Source organism: Urocitellus parryii, chromosome 14 (assembly GCF_045843805.1).
Source record: "Urocitellus parryii isolate mUroPar1 chromosome 14, mUroPar1.hap1, whole genome shotgun sequence".
NCBI classification, from domain to species: Eukaryota; Metazoa; Chordata; class Mammalia; order Rodentia; family Sciuridae; genus Urocitellus; species Urocitellus parryii.
In genome coordinates this window covers 47,352,186-47,372,526 of record NC_135544.1, presented here as the reverse complement: position 1 = coordinate 47,372,526, position 20,341 = coordinate 47,352,186, and the positions used below count along the sequence as shown (strand labels likewise).

At 37.2% G+C, this 20,341-nt stretch overlaps 1 protein-coding gene across 1 annotated transcript in view; it reads left to right on the top strand.

Moving 5' to 3' along the window:
- Positions 1-20,341, top strand: part of Psd3 (pleckstrin and Sec7 domain containing 3) — a 461,162-nt gene that overhangs the window by 226,603 nt on the left and 214,218 nt on the right. The window contains exons 5-8 of the mRNA XM_026395813.2: positions 13,793-13,987; positions 14,112-14,192; positions 16,224-16,336; positions 18,120-18,178. Of these exons, the coding sequence (XP_026251598.2) occupies positions 13,793-13,987; positions 14,112-14,192; positions 16,224-16,336; positions 18,120-18,178 (448 nt within the window). The remainder of the gene's footprint in view (positions 1-13,792; positions 13,988-14,111; positions 14,193-16,223; positions 16,337-18,119; positions 18,179-20,341) is intronic.

Genomic DNA, 20,341 nt, shown 5'->3' with positions numbered 1-20,341 from the left:
CCTTCCATCTTATTTTAAAGGCCTTCTGATCCTCCTGGAGGAAGCACCACCACTAAATCTGGATCCCTTTAATTCTTAGTTTGTTTGCAGAGCAGATTGTCCTGTTTCGTGTCCAATAACTGAATTTGTTCCAGCTTATGTCACTAAATTCTTTCTACCTCCCTAATCACATGATTTTCATTTTAGAATGCCAGACTACTTTAAAATGGAGTTATAGTTAGCAGTGAACAGAAGTCTCTTTCCCCCTCCCATTGCAGGTGGTATGATTTTAGGAAGTTGTAGTGTAAAAATCAAAACACAAACTAAGGTGATATATAGTTTCCTAAAATTTGGTAACTATTTTAAAATATAGTAGTGGAGATAGGAAGAAATTGGTTTAAAAGTAGTACCTAGGTACATTCCAAGCTTAGAAATTGGCAATGGTATTTTTTTTTCTTTTTTTGTGGTACTCAGGATAGTACCCTGTACTTAAAAACCAAAACACAAACTAATGTATTTCATCTTTGTATTTAGTAATCATGCCTTTACTTTTCTACATACAAATATTAAAAATCAAAGTTCCTCTCAGTCTTCACCCTACGTTCTGCCTACTTTGCTGTTGTCTGTCTGTTACATTTGCTCCCCATTGTAAAATATTAGGGAGACATAATCTTTAAAAACAAAACAACACTAAACAAACAACAACAAAAAAAACTAGAATCTGAGAAAAACATCCAGAGAAAATGCAGTGACCTCACTGGCAAGCTTTTCCCACTGGTTAGAGTATCTAGATTCCATAATGAGAATATTACAATAAAACTTGGTCAAAACTTTCCACTTCTTACGTAGGTTCATGAGAGGAAACATCCTAATGGTTATCTTCATATATCCACTGAAGTTTTTAAATGTGTTGATTTTTAACATATAGTCATTAACTTTTCAATTTGCTGCAATTTGATTTGGGACACTTTTGAGTACTTGTTAAGAGCTGGCCTTTGTCCAAGGCACTGTGATAGAAATGCGATTAGTGGATTCAGCCTTACAGTAGTCAGACCAGCCTCTGGGGTCAGTGCTAGAGAGTGTGCCATGGATCTTTCTGCTGCATGGTGGTTAGGCAAGAGGTGGATTTTGGTCCTTAGATGCTACTGAGGATTGGGGAAGAGTTGTGCAGAAGTTGAGGAGGTACTGAGAAGAGCCCACTAATGCTGGCAGCTAAGGTGTGCCTAAGACATCGCCTTTGGTAAGTGCTGCCTATTCTGACTATGGATGTTGGGGTCTTGGCAGTTGACTTGGGGGCTTCTAAATGACTTATTTGGAATTGTAAGACCCTGCAACTTCTTCAACTCCATTCTGCCCCTTGCTTGCTTCTCTGCAGCTGTGCAGGATTCTCTGCTGACCCTTGAACTTGCCAAACATGGTCCGCCTTTGTGTTTCTTGAAATACTCTTCTGGAGGTATCTTGTAAGACTCTTAGTTTCTTCAGTTTTATAGTCAATTGGAACATTCTCCATGCATCGAATGAGATAGCAGCTCCCACCAGGCTCCCCTCTTCCTTCCCCAGCTGCATTTATCTTTAAGGCATTTACCCCAATCACTGTCTGAAGGTAAGCAAGACTTTTGCTTTTCTGTTGATGCTTTAATATTTTAACTGTGATTCAGATACAGTTGTCCTATAATGGTGGGGAGACTGGTTCCAGGAGGACTGGTTCCAGGACCCCCTATGGATACCCAAATATGAGGGTGGTTAAGTCCCTGATATAAAATGGTATAATATTTGCATATAATCTGTGCATAAATTCCCCTGTACTTTAAATCATCTCTACTTATAATGCCTAATACAGTGTAAATGCTAAGTTGTTTCACTGCACTGTTTAGGAAATGATAGGAAAAAAAAAAGTCTGTACATGTTCAGGGAAGATGAGGTTTTTTCTTCCAAAGTATTTTCAGTCCCTGGTTAATGGAACCTGTGGGTACTAAACCTGTAGATGGGAAAGAGCCAGCTGTATTCAACAAATACTCATAGAAATGTTAAAAGGAGGACCGCCTTCTGGTTGATTTATTGTCTCTTTTTATTAGAAGGTACAACTTCAGAAGGGCGGGGCTGCATTCCTAGCTCTTAGAAGTGTGCCCAGCATATAATATTTGTGCAGATTTGGTGTGTACATTTAATTGTGCAGTAAAACTATCACATTTAATCATATGACTGTACCTTAAGAAATAGATACATTTCTATATGCATAAGTCATGCCTGAAGTATAACCTATTTATTGTAAATAAGAGAAAGGCCACCCAGCTGTGTTAAGAGCTGGCACTTTGTAGCTGTCCAGCATGCACTCTAGTCCCAGCTTTACCACTTACTAGCACTGTGACCTTGGTGAAGTTTCATAACCACTCTGTTTCCTTCTTGGTAAAATGTGAATGATGGTACCTGTCATAGGGACAATGAGGTTGAGTTAATGTGAAGTGCTTAGAATAGTGTATGAAGCACAGTAAATATTCTAAAAATGTTTCTACATAGTATAACAAAAATATTTATGGAGGTTTTTTTAAACCCAGTCACAAAGGTAATAATAGAGTGGAAAAGTGCCCTGTTATTCCCACAGCTCTAGGACAGAATGGGCCTTTTGATCCTTCCAGATAAGGTGGAATATTTTAAGGTGGAATATTTAAAAATATGAATTAAATCTTAAATAAGGGCCTTTTGATCCCTCCAGATAAGGTGAAAGCTAGAAGGGACAGGGATAGGATTGTATTTCCTGATGGAATGATCTGGTGCTTGCCCTCTAGCTAGGATATTAATTCTTCCTCTGAATTTGCATTTAAGGGAAGGGGGGATGTAGCTCAGTGATAGTGTGCTTGCCTAGCCTGCACAAGGTCCCAGGTTCCATCCCCAGTAACACATACACGCCCTAAAAATTTTTAAGCAAATCCAAGAAATCTTTTGAATCTCAGATACAGATTGGTTAAATCAGTTGGCTTAGGGGAAACTCAATATTAGGATCTGTTCTCAGGCTGTTGTGGTAGAAACCGAGGGCAGTGTGCAGAGTACAGTGTGTAGGGGCTGCATCAGCCAGAAAGGGACATTGCAGAGCACACCTGAAGTCCTGAGCACTCCAAGGAGTGCAGCAGAGCCTGTTCAGGATGGCAAGGACATTCTAAGAATTGCAAGTGGGCAGAGTTCACCATAGAGATGGGGACTAGTATGCCATTTGGGACCCCAACCAGAAAGGGGGCTATTTGATCAAAATAAATGTGCATTTACAAGTGTATATTTGAGTGTGTGTAATGTTTAATTTAGGGATAGGATACTAATATTTAGTATGTTAATTTTTAGTTGTTTATCCTTAATGGTTTATATTTCCAAGAAAGTTACATTAAAAAGAAAGATTCTAAGTTGAGACTTCTAGCAGGGATTGAGAATACATTTTAAAAATGCACAACAAAAAGTTCAACTTGAAATAGAACTTTGGCCACTTCTTTGGCACTTCTTGCAAAGTAGAAAGCCATCCTGACTAACTTTAGATGCTGCGTTTACCTGCGCCAGACAGGAAGTAGGGCAGATTCCTATAGGTATGCTATTTAACAAACTGTTTGCAATAATAAAATTGTGGCCATTATCCACGTGAGGATTGCCTACCTGTGGAGGATCCATTGCAGATATTTTATGCTGAAGTTCTTAGATTCCTTAGCTGGCCAGAGCTGGACCCTTTCTGTTAGCCTCTTCGTACTTCTGCTGCTCAGCTTCTGATGCCTGATGAGTTGTACTAAGACATCTTCAGCCCAACACAAATGTGGACAGAAGAGAATATCCAATAACATCTTAAGAACACTTCAGGAGAGTTAGTCAAACTGCAAATGATTCATGCTCCCTTTCTTGACAGTGGAACTGGGATTCACTGATTCCTCTCTGCACAAAGAGGCTTCTGTGCAAGTAATGACTATATAAACATTTCCGCATCATTTTTTTTCCTTTTAGCTATCAAGCTAGACATCAGGTAATAGTTCATTTTCAAATTATGCATTTCAAATCATTGTAGTATGTTTTTTTTAAAAGTTGACTTGATCATTGCACCAACAATGTTCTCATTTGAGAGCTCAGAAGAGTACAACTTAGTCTATAGGAAAAGGAAAAAAAAAAAAAACAATTGAAAATCTGCATCATTCAAATCACACTCCCAGGGAAGTATGCACCTCTAGGAGGCTGAAAAGTCCAATCCAAATATTTATTGGAAGTCGGAGCCTCAGAGAGGAACACAGCCTGGCTTGCTCAGTTGGTGAGTTTGTTGTTTCTGCACCACTGCCTAGCACACTGGTGCCCTCTTCTGGAAAACTGAATGCAGCACTGAGTAGAAGGAGAAAATGAGAGGTTTAAAAAATGTGGAGTGGGAGGGGCCAAGACCTCCAGGTGAGGCTCACAGGAGGTTCTTCAGTGGCAAAGGCTGAATTTTGACCATGGTGCTAAATAGGGAAGTAGCAACTTAGGAACATCAATGATCGGGTTTGTTGTTTCTCTTATAAGCAGCTTTCAACCATAAGTACATAGCAACCTATGTATATAGATATACATAGGGATATAGAATGCTAAACATGAGTTTGTGTGAAGCAATTGACCTTGTAAATAAAGTAGAAATTCCTACTGAATGCTGACTAGCATTTGTGTAGTGGTTTATAATTACTAAAATGCTGGCAGGTGTTTTACCTCGCATGATGATCAAAATAACCAAGCACAGTCTTGATGGTGTGAGGAGTAGAAGTGATAGAAATTCATGCTGGCAGCTGGCACTTATTGTTTTCTCCTTGCTAGACACTGCACTCAGCATTTTACATTTTGGATCTTTTCATTTAATCTCCTCGACAGCACCTCGTGAAGTTGGGACTGTTATTTCCATTTTATACCTGAAGAAAAATGATGAACTTATCCAAGGTCCCACACTGGGGACCAGTGGAGCCAGCATTTGAACTTTGACAGTCTAACCAGAGCTCTTTAGAAGATACTTCTGTTTAGCATCTTCTTAATTGGTGTCACTGGCAAACCAGGCATTCACATGCAGAATTTCCCCAGCCAGTGGAGGCCCATCCCATCCTTTGGTGAAGTGAATTGTGAAGAATGAAGATGGCGTTAGACACATTTCTGTATTGGCACATGTCAGGGTTCCTTGGTCATGTCCAATGCTATAGCTAGGTACTCTGTCTCCCAGCGTGGACTGAATCCTTGCCTCTGCTGAGTTCCTGCAGGTGTGATGGTTGCCTGCCAGTTGGCTCTGCTTGGATAACCTGTGCACCCCTTGCCCTCAGCCTATCTTTGAAACAGACTCAAGGTCGTTTTTCCTTCTGTCTCCTGTTTCTCTTTGTGGGCACACTCTAGCGCCCCCCTCTTCTTAAGTGTTTATCGTCTTGGTTTTTGGTTCACACTCTCCTGAGGTTCTAAGTCAGAGATTGCCTTCTATCCTCTCTGAACACAACTCCACACATCTCAACTGCGCGCGCGCGCGTGTGTGTGTGTGTGTGTGTGTGTGTGTGTGTATGTTTGAATCTTCTAAATATTCTGCAAAGCAGGCTTTTCCTTTATATTTGCTCCAACTTTCATTTCAGGGTCTTCTGTTTTGGCCACACTATTTCAGTGTCCTTTTCCAGCTGGTTTTTAAACCTTCACCTCTGTGTCCCTGCACTTTCCCCTCCATGCTCCAAGCAGAAATGTTAAAACCCAGCCTGAACATCATTACCTTTCCCTCTCCTGAGACCTCTAGAGGAGTTAGAGGAGTGACTCAGAATCTTGACATCATGCCAGAGTCATCTTGGGTTTTAGGAAGTTGCCAGGGTCTTCCCCAGTTGGCAGACTGAGACCCTGTAGTGAGGCCCTGGCACATGTCTTTTCTGAAAGCTTCACATAGCTACATACATATTTGGGTACCCGATGCATATCTTGAAGTTAACATGTCGAAGTTGAACTGCTTGTCTTCCAAACCTGTGCAGACTTCGGTCTTTTCCATCTTGGTTGATGACAGCTTTGCCCTTCAGGTTGCTTAGCCTGCAACATTAACTTCTGTTCTTGCACACCTCACAACAGGACTAGTTAGCAAATCATCTTATCAGCCTTACCTGGAGCCACATCCACTACTACTGCCTAACCACCTCTTCCCTGGAGAATTGCAGTGCTTCCCAAATGGTTTCGGCCCATTGTCCTACAGTCTATTCAAGGCAACAAAAGGGTCACACTTAAAAATATGAATTAAATCTTAAATATCTGCTCAGATGCCTTTGATATTAGCCACTTTACTCAGAATAAAAACCAAAGTCCTCATAGTGGCACCAGGGCCTTGAACCACCAAGTGGCTCCCAAGGGTGGCCATATCTGGGCTTAGCAGTGAACTCACAGGGTGTCTGTACTTTCAAGGGAAATAGATCTACTAAAGTCCACTGAAGTAGTATTGAGGACTAGTCAAGGCACAGTCAAGCATCACTTAACCACAGGGATGTGTTATGAGAAACATCTTGTTGGGGGATTGTGTGGCGTGAACATCAGTGTGTACTTTAAAAAACCGAGATGGCAGAGCCTGCTGCACACCCAGCTATGTGGTGCAGCTTGTCATTGATCAAGGTCATTGTGTAGCACATGACTGAGGTTGTTTCAGCATTAGATTGTGTCTTGTTCATTTTGGTCACATATTTTTATGAAGTTGAATTTTCACTAGTTGCCATGATATAAAATTAAGTGGTGAAAAAATGAAATGTCAGTCTCCTGTCTGAGCCAAGGTGTGAGAAGTTGTGTGGTCACCAATAGACTCACACATTATTGATAAGTAATTGTGGTTGTTTAATATAGAAAAATATATTTTTTCAATTTATATGCATCTTTTGTTCAAATGGCTATTAAGTCCAAATAACTATTAAGTCCAAATAACTTAGTAAATGTATACTGTTAATCTTTGAAGGTAGTATCTACATCTGTATGACTGTAAATCCGTAATCTATAAATACTTCTAATTATGTTAATAGTGAAAAACTCTTGGGTATTTCTGGAGAGTCATGAAAAAGCACTAGACTGGCTCTGTGGACTGACAAGATGTGGAAACCTTCACCCTACACAATACTCTTCCCCAAACCCTTTCTGAACACTCTCCTGTTCCTGGGCCCAGGCACACTGGCTTGGCTTGTTTGCACCCAGCCTGTGTGCTGAGCCTTTGAACCTTGTCTCGGTGGTTCTCTCTGCCTGGAATGCTTTTCACTTCTCATGGCTAGCTGCCTCTTTCTGAAACATTGTCTTTTCAATGAGGATATGTATTAAAAAAGTATCCAGCCCTGTCCCTAAACTGGACTCCTGATCCCTCTTGGTTCCGTTTTCCTTTCATAGCAAATATTACCTTCTAACATATTTATTCCTTATTGTTTGTTTTTAGCTTCTCTGCTATAAAACATTTTTATTCTGTTTTGTTGAAGTATCACAAGCACCTAAAACATTGCCTTCATGTCATAGGTAATTTGGTAAATGTTTGTTTGTTCAGTCAGTAAAGACAGGCCACCCAGAAGCTGACTAGCAGCAGAATGACCAGTAGGGGGCATGTGAAGAATTGGGTGCTGCAGCCCAGTCCCACTCTCCATGGCGAGTTTTTGACCTCAGTTCCCCTATCTATAAAATGGAGCACGCTGCTGACTTGTGTGATGGTGAAGTGCTCCCTAGGGACCATCTTATCTGGAAGCTGGTGCACAGGACTTGTGGAAGCTGTGCTAGAGCCTTTAGGTGAGTGGCACCCTGAAGGTGCCGTGGGTGGTGGTTTTGACTAGTTCCTTATTTACATTTCTTTCAGGGTTATGTTATATACCCTCTCTGCAGGGTCTGGGAAGTGAAAGCCATAGATGCTAATGGTCAACAAGATTCCCCTTCTACAGGGTTCTGTGTATGTGTATCTCGCTTACATGGAACTTTCCTTGACTGACTTCATTCCAGCTGACAGGATGATGGCTTCAGGCTGGCTTTCTTGTCTGTTGGTTCTGGGGCTCTGTGTCCCTGTCTTCAACCTGAAGAACAGCAAAGCAGTCACACTGCTCCCTCTGGTCTTGTCGTTGTACTTACAGCTGAAGTCATTTCTACACATCATTTGGGATTCTCCTGACCTGCCCTTTGCCCTTGCCTGCTTGTGTATAAAATTGAAGGTGACTGTTGTTTTCTATGTACAATTCTCAGGGTACACTTTATAAGTGCAGGCTAGAGATAGCTTTGATATATGAGCCTAGTTTTTTCTGTTGCAGTTTTATTACCACAATTATGTAAAAAAATTAAAGAATAAAAAAAAGTTCAAAGTAGGAACTAAGACATGCCTTTTGTGACCAACTACTGTCAGTTTATCCAGAATGTTCTAGGGTTATTTATAATTAGAAAGTTGGTGCCATTTGTCATTGATAGCAATGCTTTAGAGGAGGATGGAGGAAGTAGGCTCAGAATGCTCTGCTCTTACATTCTTATAACAGGTAGGTGAATAACTTCATCCTGTTCTTGTGGTTTAGATGCAAATTGGAATCCAAGGCAGGTGAGGGAGATGGAGTTTTTAAAAGTCAGTACTATAATAAAGGTGCTGGCTGCAGTGTGGGTCTTTAAGCTGTTGACCTCTGGGCTCTGGACGGTCGGTGAGGGTTTGCACAGTTTGCTGTCGTGGTGTGGGGTGTTGAGAGCAGCAGAGGGAATAGCATGGGGAAAACTTGTGTGAACAGCTTGTGATTCTCTGGCCTAAGCCTGAGTGGAATGGTGGAGGATGAATATAAGAGAAATTGGGTTTGAGAGCACTGTATTTGGGAGAAAGTTAAGAAATATATTAGGAAAGAACGAGGCAGTTAAAAGTTTTACTTTCAGAGATATTGTAGGTGCTAATACTGGATTTAACCTTTCAGATGTAATTTCTTTTCTGGATGTGGTAGTTATTCAATAAATCCCATAGGTCTGTGTAATATTTTAATTGTATAAAACTTTGTTACTTTATAGCCTCTTATAGTGTGTCTGCCTTTTAAACCCATTGCAATAACTTTGCTGAAATATTAACACATTAGTAAAACTTTTCTTAAACAAAAAAAAAAAAAAGAGAAATTGGGGTCTGCTTTAATAGGACCGTATAATGTGCCGCAGAGTACGAAGTTTTAAATTGAGCAGGAGTTTGGTGAAGTTGGTATATCATCACATTTATGGTGGCAATAGGCAGGCTGGGAGAAGTGAAAATGCCAAGAAAAGAGAGCTTTCCTTTTATATGCAAGAGGATGTTAGAGGAGGATCGGTAGATTACAGGCACCAGTACCAATGAAAAAGTAGAGGTACAAAATGTTTCGCAGAAGCAAGTCAGAACAAACACTGAAGGAATCAGTGAAACAGGGTACCCGTCTACAGGGAACACCTTCATTGGCATTCTTTACATTTAGAACAAATATTTCAGGAGATAAGGTCACCAGATTAAAATATAGGATGCTCAGTTAAACTTGAATTTCAGATAAACGATGAATAATTTTTTAGCATAAATGTATTTCATGCAGTATTTGTTGAACACTCTTTTTTGCTTCTCTGAAATTCAAATAACTGGGTATTTATCTGGAAACTGGTAATCTGATATGATAAAGAGGTCTTTAAGGAGGAAGCCTCATGATCAAACTCCAGATCTGACCCCCATTTGATGATGGAGTGTTTGGATGAGCGTCACCACTTTTACTTGGAAGTACAAAGTCCAGGCTCCACTAGAGCATTTCCTAGAACACAAGGAGAATTTTGGGGAAAATTCTTTTTTTGCTTAAGTGATGGTAGGGATTACACTTTATGAGAATTTGATAAATACAAAAAAATAGGGGAAATAAAATTGAACTCTAGTAAAGAAGGGGGCATCTAAACTAAAAGCATCTAATAATACTCAGCAGACTAGAGGGACAGTGTCTTGTGTATTCAGGGGAACAGAAGGGGGTGTTGTCCCCTCAGAGAGGGGTCATCCAGTCTGCTTTATCAAGTGTGCACAGGGCTGGGCTGCATTGTTTTTCATTCCCTTGATAGACACTGGCTCTTGTGTTCTGGATTCTGTTTTTTATTGGGGCTGTAAAAACATTACAGAAACCCAAACAGTAAACACTCTGCTGAGAATGTGAGGTCATAGTAACATGACCTCACAGGGAGCCAGGGCCTTGGAAGGCTGTATAGATACAGACCCTGGAGTCCTGGGACTGGAGTTCTGGGAAGGGGCCTAGGAGAGGAAGTATGGCCTCCACGCACCCTAGGGGCTGTGATGGCTATTCGGTGGTTTCTCTGTTGCTGCTGGTGAGTTTGTAGGCTCCCACACTGCCAGGTGTTGGTTTGAGAGGAGCATTTTCTGTTTTGTTCTAAAAGCATCGTGAGTTGTGAAATAGGAGAGAATGAAACCGTCTAGGGATGGAATCATTTGCCCTCACTTTGTTCTTTATCTTCTCCTTCTGGCTGAAGATTTTCTGAAGATCCAGAGATGTTTCATGCACATGGATTTTAAAAATTACATCCTCTAGTGCATGTGAGAAAAAGTGAAATTAACTGGGCTGGGCAAGCTAGTAGAAGGAAGAGGCAAATATGTAGGATGAGATATGAGAAATAGGCATGGATTTGAGGAGTAAATTCTTCATATATGCTAATTAGGATCAACTTCTTGTGTTTGGACAAAATCAGTCCATAACTATATATCTGGTGTAATTATGTTGTTTTTATGGAGTAGCTAAATGTATGCCATGAACTTGCCCTAAGAAATGAGCAATAAGTGGCAGTTTCACTGTGAAGAAAGTTCATTCTTTGACATTTGTTTTTTACTACAAGAGAGCCATTATAGAGAGAGAAGGATTAAGTGGAAACAACTCCTGGGTTAGATATATATTTAATCATAAAAACAAGAGACTTGATTATAACTAATATAGTTCTTGGTGTAAACAGGAGGAAAAGGGCAATTTGTAATGATGTCCTTTACATGAAACTTCTCTTGTAAGTTTACTTGTTACAGATTTGCTGTAGGTAATTAAATATTTAGTTTTTCCCAAAACTAGCTGATTTTTTAACTTCACACAGGTAGATTCTGGATGAAAACAACTTGCATGCTTTCTCATGAAGATTTCAGCACAATTAGGCAATTCATTGTAAATGAAGTATTTTCTGTTGGAAAATTAAAGTGACTTAATGTTTAAGGGTGTTACGATATGTCTTGATTGGCCTGGGTCAGTTCTTGTATGCTAGTTGTTTTGCAATTGACTATGGTTTAGTATTTGACATAGATTTTAAAAAGTATTATTAGTATTTGCAGTAAAATAAGATAGCATGGGTTTGGTAGACCTCCATTTTGTACTCTGAGCTTCTTCTATGATCTCAGTGGTGAATATATGAGTTGACATGTGTATTGAATAGAATTTTCACATAGTTATATCTAACTGAAAGGCAATCTGGGATATCCTGCTCCTCTTTTCCCCAAATCACAGCCCCTTGCAAGGGCAGCTGGCAGGTTCTCACTGATGAAGTGCAAGGTGTACTTGGAGAGACGTTGTTGGGGACAGTTAGCCCCTTCAAGTTGGTGTGGTTGGGAGTATTTATGGGCTCTGCCCAACTGGTGTGCAGTAGCCTTGCTCTGTTCAGTGACAGCAAATCTGCCAGACCACCCTGTTGGAAGAGCAGTGGAAAATGGGAAATTGTAAATTGAGTGGAATATGTGACAAGATAGAGATTGACCTGCTCTACTTAAAAATGTTTTCTTGCTGTAGTGATTTTCATCCTTGCATGCTGTGAGTTTAAAACCTATGAAGTTCAAATTAAAAAAAAAAAATTGTGTCAAAGCTCTAATACTATAGTGATTTTTTTAAAGTATAAAATTCAGTGTTTTTAATATGTACAGAATTACTTAACGTCACCCTTAGGCCACGGTAAGGGTATTTTCTCACCCTAAAAAGAAACCATACCCATTTAGGAGTACTGTTTAATAAAAATTTTTTAACCTTGTAACAGTTATGATGACGTAATGACTTTTATCAACATCGCTCACTCCCTTCAGAGTGCCCTAGTTCACAGTAAAAGGTACTTGCAGAGTGGGGCAGGTTAAAGACAGTGGGATAGAGCAAGGGCTTGCAAGCTACTGTGCATGGGCCCAGTTCACACCAGCTGGGAATGGCTTTATGTCTCTAAAGGTTACCAGCAAGGCAGTGTGTGAGATGGGGACCTGAGATGGCCTGCATGTCTTAAATATTCGCTGTCTGGTTTGTTGTGGAAACTTTGGACTCCCTGATTTAGAGTCTGTGGTTAATTTGTGCTGCAAGGCCATTTAATCAGCATTTTACGAACATGACTTTGTGATCAGGTGAAAACATTTGGAAATGGACTCTGTGCTCATTGGTTTGGAGTCCATGAGGTAACCCTCTTCAGAAAGCCCAAGCTGTGGTTTGTGACTCCAGTCAGAGGTTCTCAAAATGTGGCTTGTGGAGCTGGCTTCTTTCAGGAGTTGTGTGAGGATGAAAACTTATCTTACGTCGACTGCTACCACAGTGTTTTCCTGTTCACTGTGTTGATGCTGTACTGTGTGACAGCAGTGGTGGGCGTCGTAATAGAAATCAAGGCAGTGGCACCAGACTGTTCTAGTTGTTGTCATATTCTTCATTGCCAGGCACTCAAAGTAAAAAGGCCAGTTCATTTTAAAATGTCCTTGGTGGAGCCACCTCAAATTAATTTTATTACATTTTGAAATCTGAATTTACATTGTTTTAATTTTACCTATGAGCAAATGGGAACAAACCATGTGTGCTCCTGACCCTTGTCTTCAGGAGAAGCACTCTTGTCATTTGAGTTGGGGCTGTAAACTTCTGCTTGTCCTCAGGGAATGTCATTTTGCCTTGCAACAATGGCAAACTGTTGGTTACAAGCCTATCATTTAAGGAAAGCAACTGACAATATTATTTGGAGCCAATGATTAAATTTAAGCTTTTGATCAAAACTTTAAATTCTGGAAAACTTATATTCTCTGATTAAAACTTTGAGAGCTTCCCAAAACTTAGAAGACTTTTCTGAAGATTTTAATGTAAGAGGGTTAAAAAGTACACTGATAGATTTCTAGTTTGCAGCAAACTTTCAAGAAACTTCCATTTGTTTTATTTTGATATCAAATGTAAAAGAATATTAAACTACATATTAGTTTGCCAAAATATCTCTGAGGTTAGACTTTCTTAATATACATTAATCAAAATAATATGTTAACAAATTGAACATAGAAATGACTCTGGGAATTTAATTTTCTTCTAATAACCCAACCATTAAATTTATAAAAAATGAAAACCACTAACATTTGTCTCATTAAGTTTTGTTTTTTGGGAAAATAGCTATATAAAATGAAATATGTATTACATGAAGTGCATTTATTTACTTTAAAGGAATTAATATTTATTTTTTGCTCTCATTATCAATATGCTACATCTCAGAAGACATGATCAACATAAGCAGAAGCTTGGTTGGAGTCTTTGAAAAATGTGTTTTTGTGATACTGGAGATTGAACTCGGAGCCTCATGTGCATGCTAGTCAAATGTTCTACCTCCAAACTATAACCTGCAACCCCAATTCTTAAAAATGTAAAGGTCCTGAGACAAAATTTAAGTTTTAAAAACCTCATCTAGAGTTTAAGCAATCACTTCTTAGTCTTTTGAAATAGAGCAGTGGAAAATGTTTATGAATATTTAAACAAAATAACCATTTTTAAAATAGTTTTTATTTGGTTGGTTTTTCAATATTTTAATTTAACAGATATTTCTTATTTTTTTGGCCAATAAGAAAAATCTTTTTTTTTTTTTTAATCAAATTTTACAGCAATGCTGGGTTGAAATCAACACGACTAGTGGCTAATTCTGAAATGGGGAGCACAGAAATCCTAGAAAAGGAGTCTGCAGAAAGTCTCAGTAACGGTACCAGCAGCAACTTGGAAGCAGCTAAACGACTAGCCAAACGCCTTTATCAACTAGACAGATTCAAAAGGTCGGATGTCGCAAAACACCTCGGCAAGAAGTACGTTCTGGCCCAAGGCTGGTGTCTCAGTTGATCGTGTGTGTGTGTGTGTGTGTGTGTGTGTGTGTGTGTGTATTTTAATAGTTTGCATTTCACTAACCAATTCTATTCTGTTTTCTTATAGCAATGAATTTAGCAAACTAGTTGCAGAAGAATATCTGAAGTTTTTTGATTTTACAGGAATGACCCTAGATCAGTCTCTCAGGTATGCTTAAACATCACTTCTATTCTTGCCTCAAAAATAAATTCTTAGAAAGTCGTGTGGTTATTTATTTTTTTAACACTCTAACTTTGGGAACTTAGATTCTATTATAGAAACTAAACGAAACAGATTAAAAAAAATGTTTATGTGAGATAATGCAAGAATGGATATACTGCATCTAGTTATAAGCCCAAGTCCAAATGATATAGTAAAGAATAGTGGTAAAGCAAATCTGGGGAGGAGGGGAGATTCTTGTTGAATTTTTAAAAATTGCAGTTAATTGCACATGTCAAAATTTACCATCTTAACCATTTTTAAGCATACGGTCCATGGTAGTAAATGTACAACGTCGTGTGACTGAATGTCTGTATAACTCTTTACATCTTGTAAAGCTGAAACTCCACACCTATTAAACGATAACTGCATTTCTCCTAGAAACCACTGTTCTACTTTCTATCTCTGATTTCAGCTACTCTGATTTTATCATATAAGTGGAATCTTCAGGGTTTGCCTTTTTGTGACTGGTTGATTTTACTTGGCACAATGGCCTCAAGATTTCTCTGTTGTAACATTCCTTGTGAAGGTTGAGTAAGAACCCATTATATCCACTTGTTCATCAAATAGAAACGTGGGTTGTTTTCTACATTTTATCTATTGTGAATGATGTTGCTGCGAACATAGGTATGTAGCTATCTCTTTGAGAACCTGCTTGCAATTATTTTGAGTAGGGAATTTGATTTTTGAATGATCAGTTTAAAAAAAGAAAGTTTACAGATTGTAGAATTATAGAATTTTTTCCCTAAGCATTTATTTGCTTATAATATTCAGATAGTCTTTTAAGATGATATTTTGGAATAAGCTCTTAAATAGAAACGTAAGCATAATTGGCAGAAAGTACTTGTAAAATTGTCTTTAGCAATATTCACTTTTTCTGACCTTTTCAACTGAAGGTGTCAACGAACACAATGATTCTCACTTAACATCACATTATACTGCAGGTTTTTATGAGATAGTGAAGGTTAAAACTCACAAAGATTTAATCTTATAAACTATTTATAAAATACCAGGGCCTAGAAAAGTTCCAAGATACCTAGTGTAATGTTCTAATTTCACGAATCGGGAAGCTGAGGCCTGTGAGGTGAAACAGGGATTGGATTATCCATGGGTCTTTCTATGAATCTCAAAGGTCCTTGTAGGTTTTCTAATGAACAGTGGGGAGTGGAGGAAGGTCTGTATATGGCTTTGTGTTCTGATGTGACATGTTTAAAAAAAAATGAAAAGTTCACGTGATCAGCATACTTCAGATTTGCAAACTGTAAATTTCTAATAGGAAAGAAGGCAAACTTTTCATAGAAATAAGGTTCATTATGATTTTTTACAATGGGTTCTTTGGAACATTTTAAAGGATTTCTTATCCTCATATAGGGTAATATATCTACATTGTCATGAGGGATTAATCTGTAATAATAAATAATAGTTAACTGGTTTAGATTATCCTTATTTAAAGAATAAATCAAGGTTTTATTTCCCAGTTTCCTCCTCATATCAAATTAGTAAAATGTGAGGATGGCCAAAATTAACAAATCGCCTGTATACAAGCAATGTAATTGTAATTAAAGTGGTGAGTTATTGGAGATGACAGTCATGTGCATGATGACAAAAGAACACTGCTATATGCAGAGTTTTAAAACATAGCCTGTATGATTGTGCATTGAGTCCTGTTTTATCTGATGTTTTACAACTGGCTACTTGGCAGTCATAATGGGGGAAATTACCCACCTTCTCCAGGCTTATTTGATGTATTGGCTACCTTGTTATTACCCTGTCACTTTTTATATTGACATGTTGTGGACTATAAATATGAATGCAAATTTATATTATCATCTGATAAGAGATTTGTGGAAATAAGTATAATTCCTATAATATATTGATATAATAACTATAATATCTATAATATTTCTCTTATGTTAATATCAATTAATATAAAAAATTAGGTAAATTTTCTGAAGTTTTTTTCTCATTTTTTTTTTTTAGGTATTTCTTTAAAGCCTTTTCTCTTGTGGGAGAAACTCAAGAACGAGAAAGAGTTTTAATACACTTCTCCAATAGATATTTCTCTTGTAACCCAAATACAATTGCTTCACAAGGTAATCTGTTGGAAATCCTTGAATTTACTTTTATAATGATGGTGTTATTTTCCTTTTTAGGAAAATTACATTTTAATGTAGACATAAAGGAAATTATACAGAAGTAAATGGAAGATCACCTAAGTAGATCCATCTAGGGAAACAAATAATATCAACACTAATTTACTTCCTTTTAGTCTATTTTTTAATCATATTTAATATCAAATCAAAATCATGTTACAGTTTATTTCCTACTATCTTTCCCTTTATTTTCTCATATTACATTTATTTTTCTTAAAAGCAACATGATATTCTTTCCTCTTTTTTTAACCCTATTTTCCAATCCGCAGTGTGACAGGATACTGTCTTCTTCACATTGCTCAGCTTTGTCATTGAGATTTTACATAGAAAACACACATAATAAATGCCAGTTTTCTTATTTCTTCTTCTCATACCCCCGAGCTCTACACTTCTTCATGAAAACACACATGTGATTAGTTTGGGAAACAACTTATAAAGTTGACTGAAAAAATTATGGTGTATCTCTGGTGCTTCTCTTTCATATTGATTATATAAACACTGACCACCAACTTTATAATTTTGATGAACTATGAGTTTATTCATTGTATTGTTTTTTACAAAGTATATTTAAATTGTTTACCTCCCTTATGAAGTGAGGTTCTTTTTCTCCATTTCATTCCCTGCAATAAAGCAATTTATCTCTTACAAACTTAGAAATTCTGGAGTAAATATGAGCCTAGATGTACAAAAAATAATTCTCTTAAATAGAGACTAGTAACTGTTGACCAAGGTGATTGCTTTCCTGCCTCTTCCTGTTTCCTAGGCTGCAGCTATAGTTAATTAACTGATTATTAAGGTTACATTTCTATGTAACCTTAAACTGGTTTTGTTTGCACAGTTATTACTGTTTCTTTATTCTTCAGCATTGTTTCTTTATTCTTCAGCATTGACTAGAGAATGAAAGAGATGCAAGATGCAACTCCATTGGCTGTTGATAAGAATATTGAGAGTTTGCAGAGTTTTATAATTTAGGAATTTGCTTTAAATGTGTTAGTGATAATAAGTGTGTGTTTGTGATAATAAAATAGAACTGTAGTAAACATACTTTGGGGCATTTAGTAGTGTCTGCTTAGAGACATTGATAACCGAAATCACCTTCTGTACTGAAAGCCATACTTTCAAAAGACAAGTTTATGAATTCATTGAATGATTTTTCAGTTAGCATAAATTCATAAGATTTTTTACTGCATCATAAAGAACTGATATATCAATTACACTTGGATTGGGAATTACTAGGACAAGAATAAGGAGAACAACTAATTTTGCTCTTTGGAAATAAGAAACTTGATTCTTCTTTCCATTTCAATCTGTGTATTTGAAGAACATTTTTAATGACCTCAGCATAACAGAATTGTGTTTTTGGAGGTTCGTATTTGTCTTCTGACATGAGCTATTTCTCTGATTATCTTCATACTTTATGTAGATCCTTTACAGTTTCCTTAGTGTAAAAGCTTGGAAGTAATTTTGTTGTGTCAACTTTCCTCCAGAGAGGTTGGAATAACTTGGTAATCAGTGGAATCCAACTCTGTCATTGAGGTCTTTCTTATAATTTATTCTTTTTAATTTTCCAGTCCTCCCTCCCTCCCCCCCCCCAAAAAAAAAACCCAAATGTGATTAGTGGTGTTTAGCATAGTATTTTTCTATAGATTACTAGTGTATGCTATTTTAATGATGAGGGGAAATCCAACAGTAAAACTGAATTAATGGTTTCTGTTCTCTTTAGATGGAGTCCACTGCCTTACCTGTGCAATTATGCTTCTTAACACTGATCTACATGGCCACGTAAGTGTAGGTTTGTGGAGCTGTCTGGAAAGAGTATCATGGGCTTATCTTTGCTGTTGCATCCAAACACATTCTATGCCTACTTTATCTTATTCTCAATATAGTTTCCAAGGCATGTTGATAAATGTAAATCTTTGAAAAAAGAAATAATTATTTTACATGCTAACACAGAGCATAATTATAAGTACATACCATATTGTCCAGGTGCTGAGTGGTTTTTGCAGTAAACTCTGCTCTGTATCTTGTTTCACCACCATGTGGTAGGCAGAGGTTTTACCTGTTTTTATTTTGCTTTTTGGTTGGGTATTATGGTAATACAAAAAGTTGGAAAAATAAATCACAACTGAAAATGTCATTCGGGTTTTCACTAAATACAGTATCAAGTCTTTCAGCCTTTTCTGCACATTTCAGCTCATCTAGTTTTTTTTAACGAGTTAAAATGTCAAAATATTGAAAACAGAGGATAAACTTCTTAAATTTACAATTTTAGGTAAAATTTCAGTTTTTATAGAAGTGAAATATATTTAAACTCTTCACATCATAGAACTGTAAAAATATACATTAATATGCATGTTTATTAACAAAAATTCTTTCATAGTTCTAGATCCCTTTATTTTGAAGAATAAAAATCAATTATGTGAACTGAAGAAAAATAATTTAGATTTTGAAAGCTATACTAAGAGTGCTATTTAGATACTAGTTCTATTGCAAAAAGCCACATAGTTCCCTTACTTGAAATGTAATGCTGCTCTTTAAAAGAGGCAAGATGGAGCTGTACAGGACCATTAGGTTGAAGTAATGGTTAATGAGAGAGGACTGGGGTGGAGCAAGAGTGCCCTGTAGTGAGATAAAGGGGAAATGTATTGGTAGAATCAAATTTTAACATCTTCACAAATCTCAAAACTATTGAAGTCCCTTTCACAATTTGTAAGAGGTGGATTATGATAATGGTATGAAGACACATAGAATTGGACTGTGTCCAGAGATTACACAGACTGCAAATACAGATGTGTTTTCAGGGAGCATTCTGGGATAGTAGTCTGCAGTGCATCATGTAGAAATGATGGCACTGTGATTCCCACAGCATGAACTGAGCATTAGAATTAGACATTCTTTCAGCTCATTGAAAGGATGACCAAACTCTGGATTGTTGGGGGACAAACAAGTGTTTACTATATTCTTCTCTGCTCTTTTTGTGTTATCAGTTTGACCCTTCCCATTCTTTCTTGTCCACCCCTCAATTTATTAACCTAACTTTCTGGCCAAGGGAGATAATTTTGAGTATGCTTGTCCACTTACAACATTGACCAACCCACCAATTCCCTACACGAGGAGTCCTTTCCACATTAGCTATTTTGAAGTCCCAAGAGTGTATGACAGGTATATGAACTATATATGAACAAGTATATGAACAATAGCATCTGGTGACTGAGAAGATGTGTAAGGATGGAGAAAATCTAGTAATAGTTCAGTTTTCGTTTAAGGGTCTAGGATCACAAAGAATTTTTTATAGGTTGATTTTTGTGGGGACTCATTTCTATTAAATCCAACATTGCTTTTTTTTAAAACTCATATAGCTTTTATAATATCTTAAAATAAACATGTATCTTATAATAATTTGAAATATAGCAGCAAATAAAAGCATAAGGTTTTTATTTAGATAACTTAGCGTGGTTAATGTCCAGGCAAGCTCTGGACAACCCAGTATCTATGGTTCACAGGTTCAGTGTACAGATCTAGGCTATTTGCTTTCTTCCTATCTTTAGGCAACTTTGGAGGAATTGTAAGGAGATTAGTGTTTTTTTTTTTTTGTTAAATGCACTTGGAATGAAAAAGATGGTGTATATAAATGTTGTCTTGAGTTTCATTTACAAATAATTAACAATTGGCTCGGATAGTAAAATTACTGATACAACTGGGAGAAAATGATAAATAACATTAAATATATTATCTTTTGGATCATGATTTTGGTGATAATTGGTTTTCAGCTTTGGTTTTTAAAGTTTATACTATATACTTAGGACTATGTGTTATTTAGGCTTTATTAGTGTTTTTTTTAATCCTTATTTACAGTGCATGCTGTTAAAGTCTGATATGTAGTAGCTATTAAAAGAACTAACCATATGAAAATGTTTCTTTTATCTTCCCCTCTGGATTCATTTT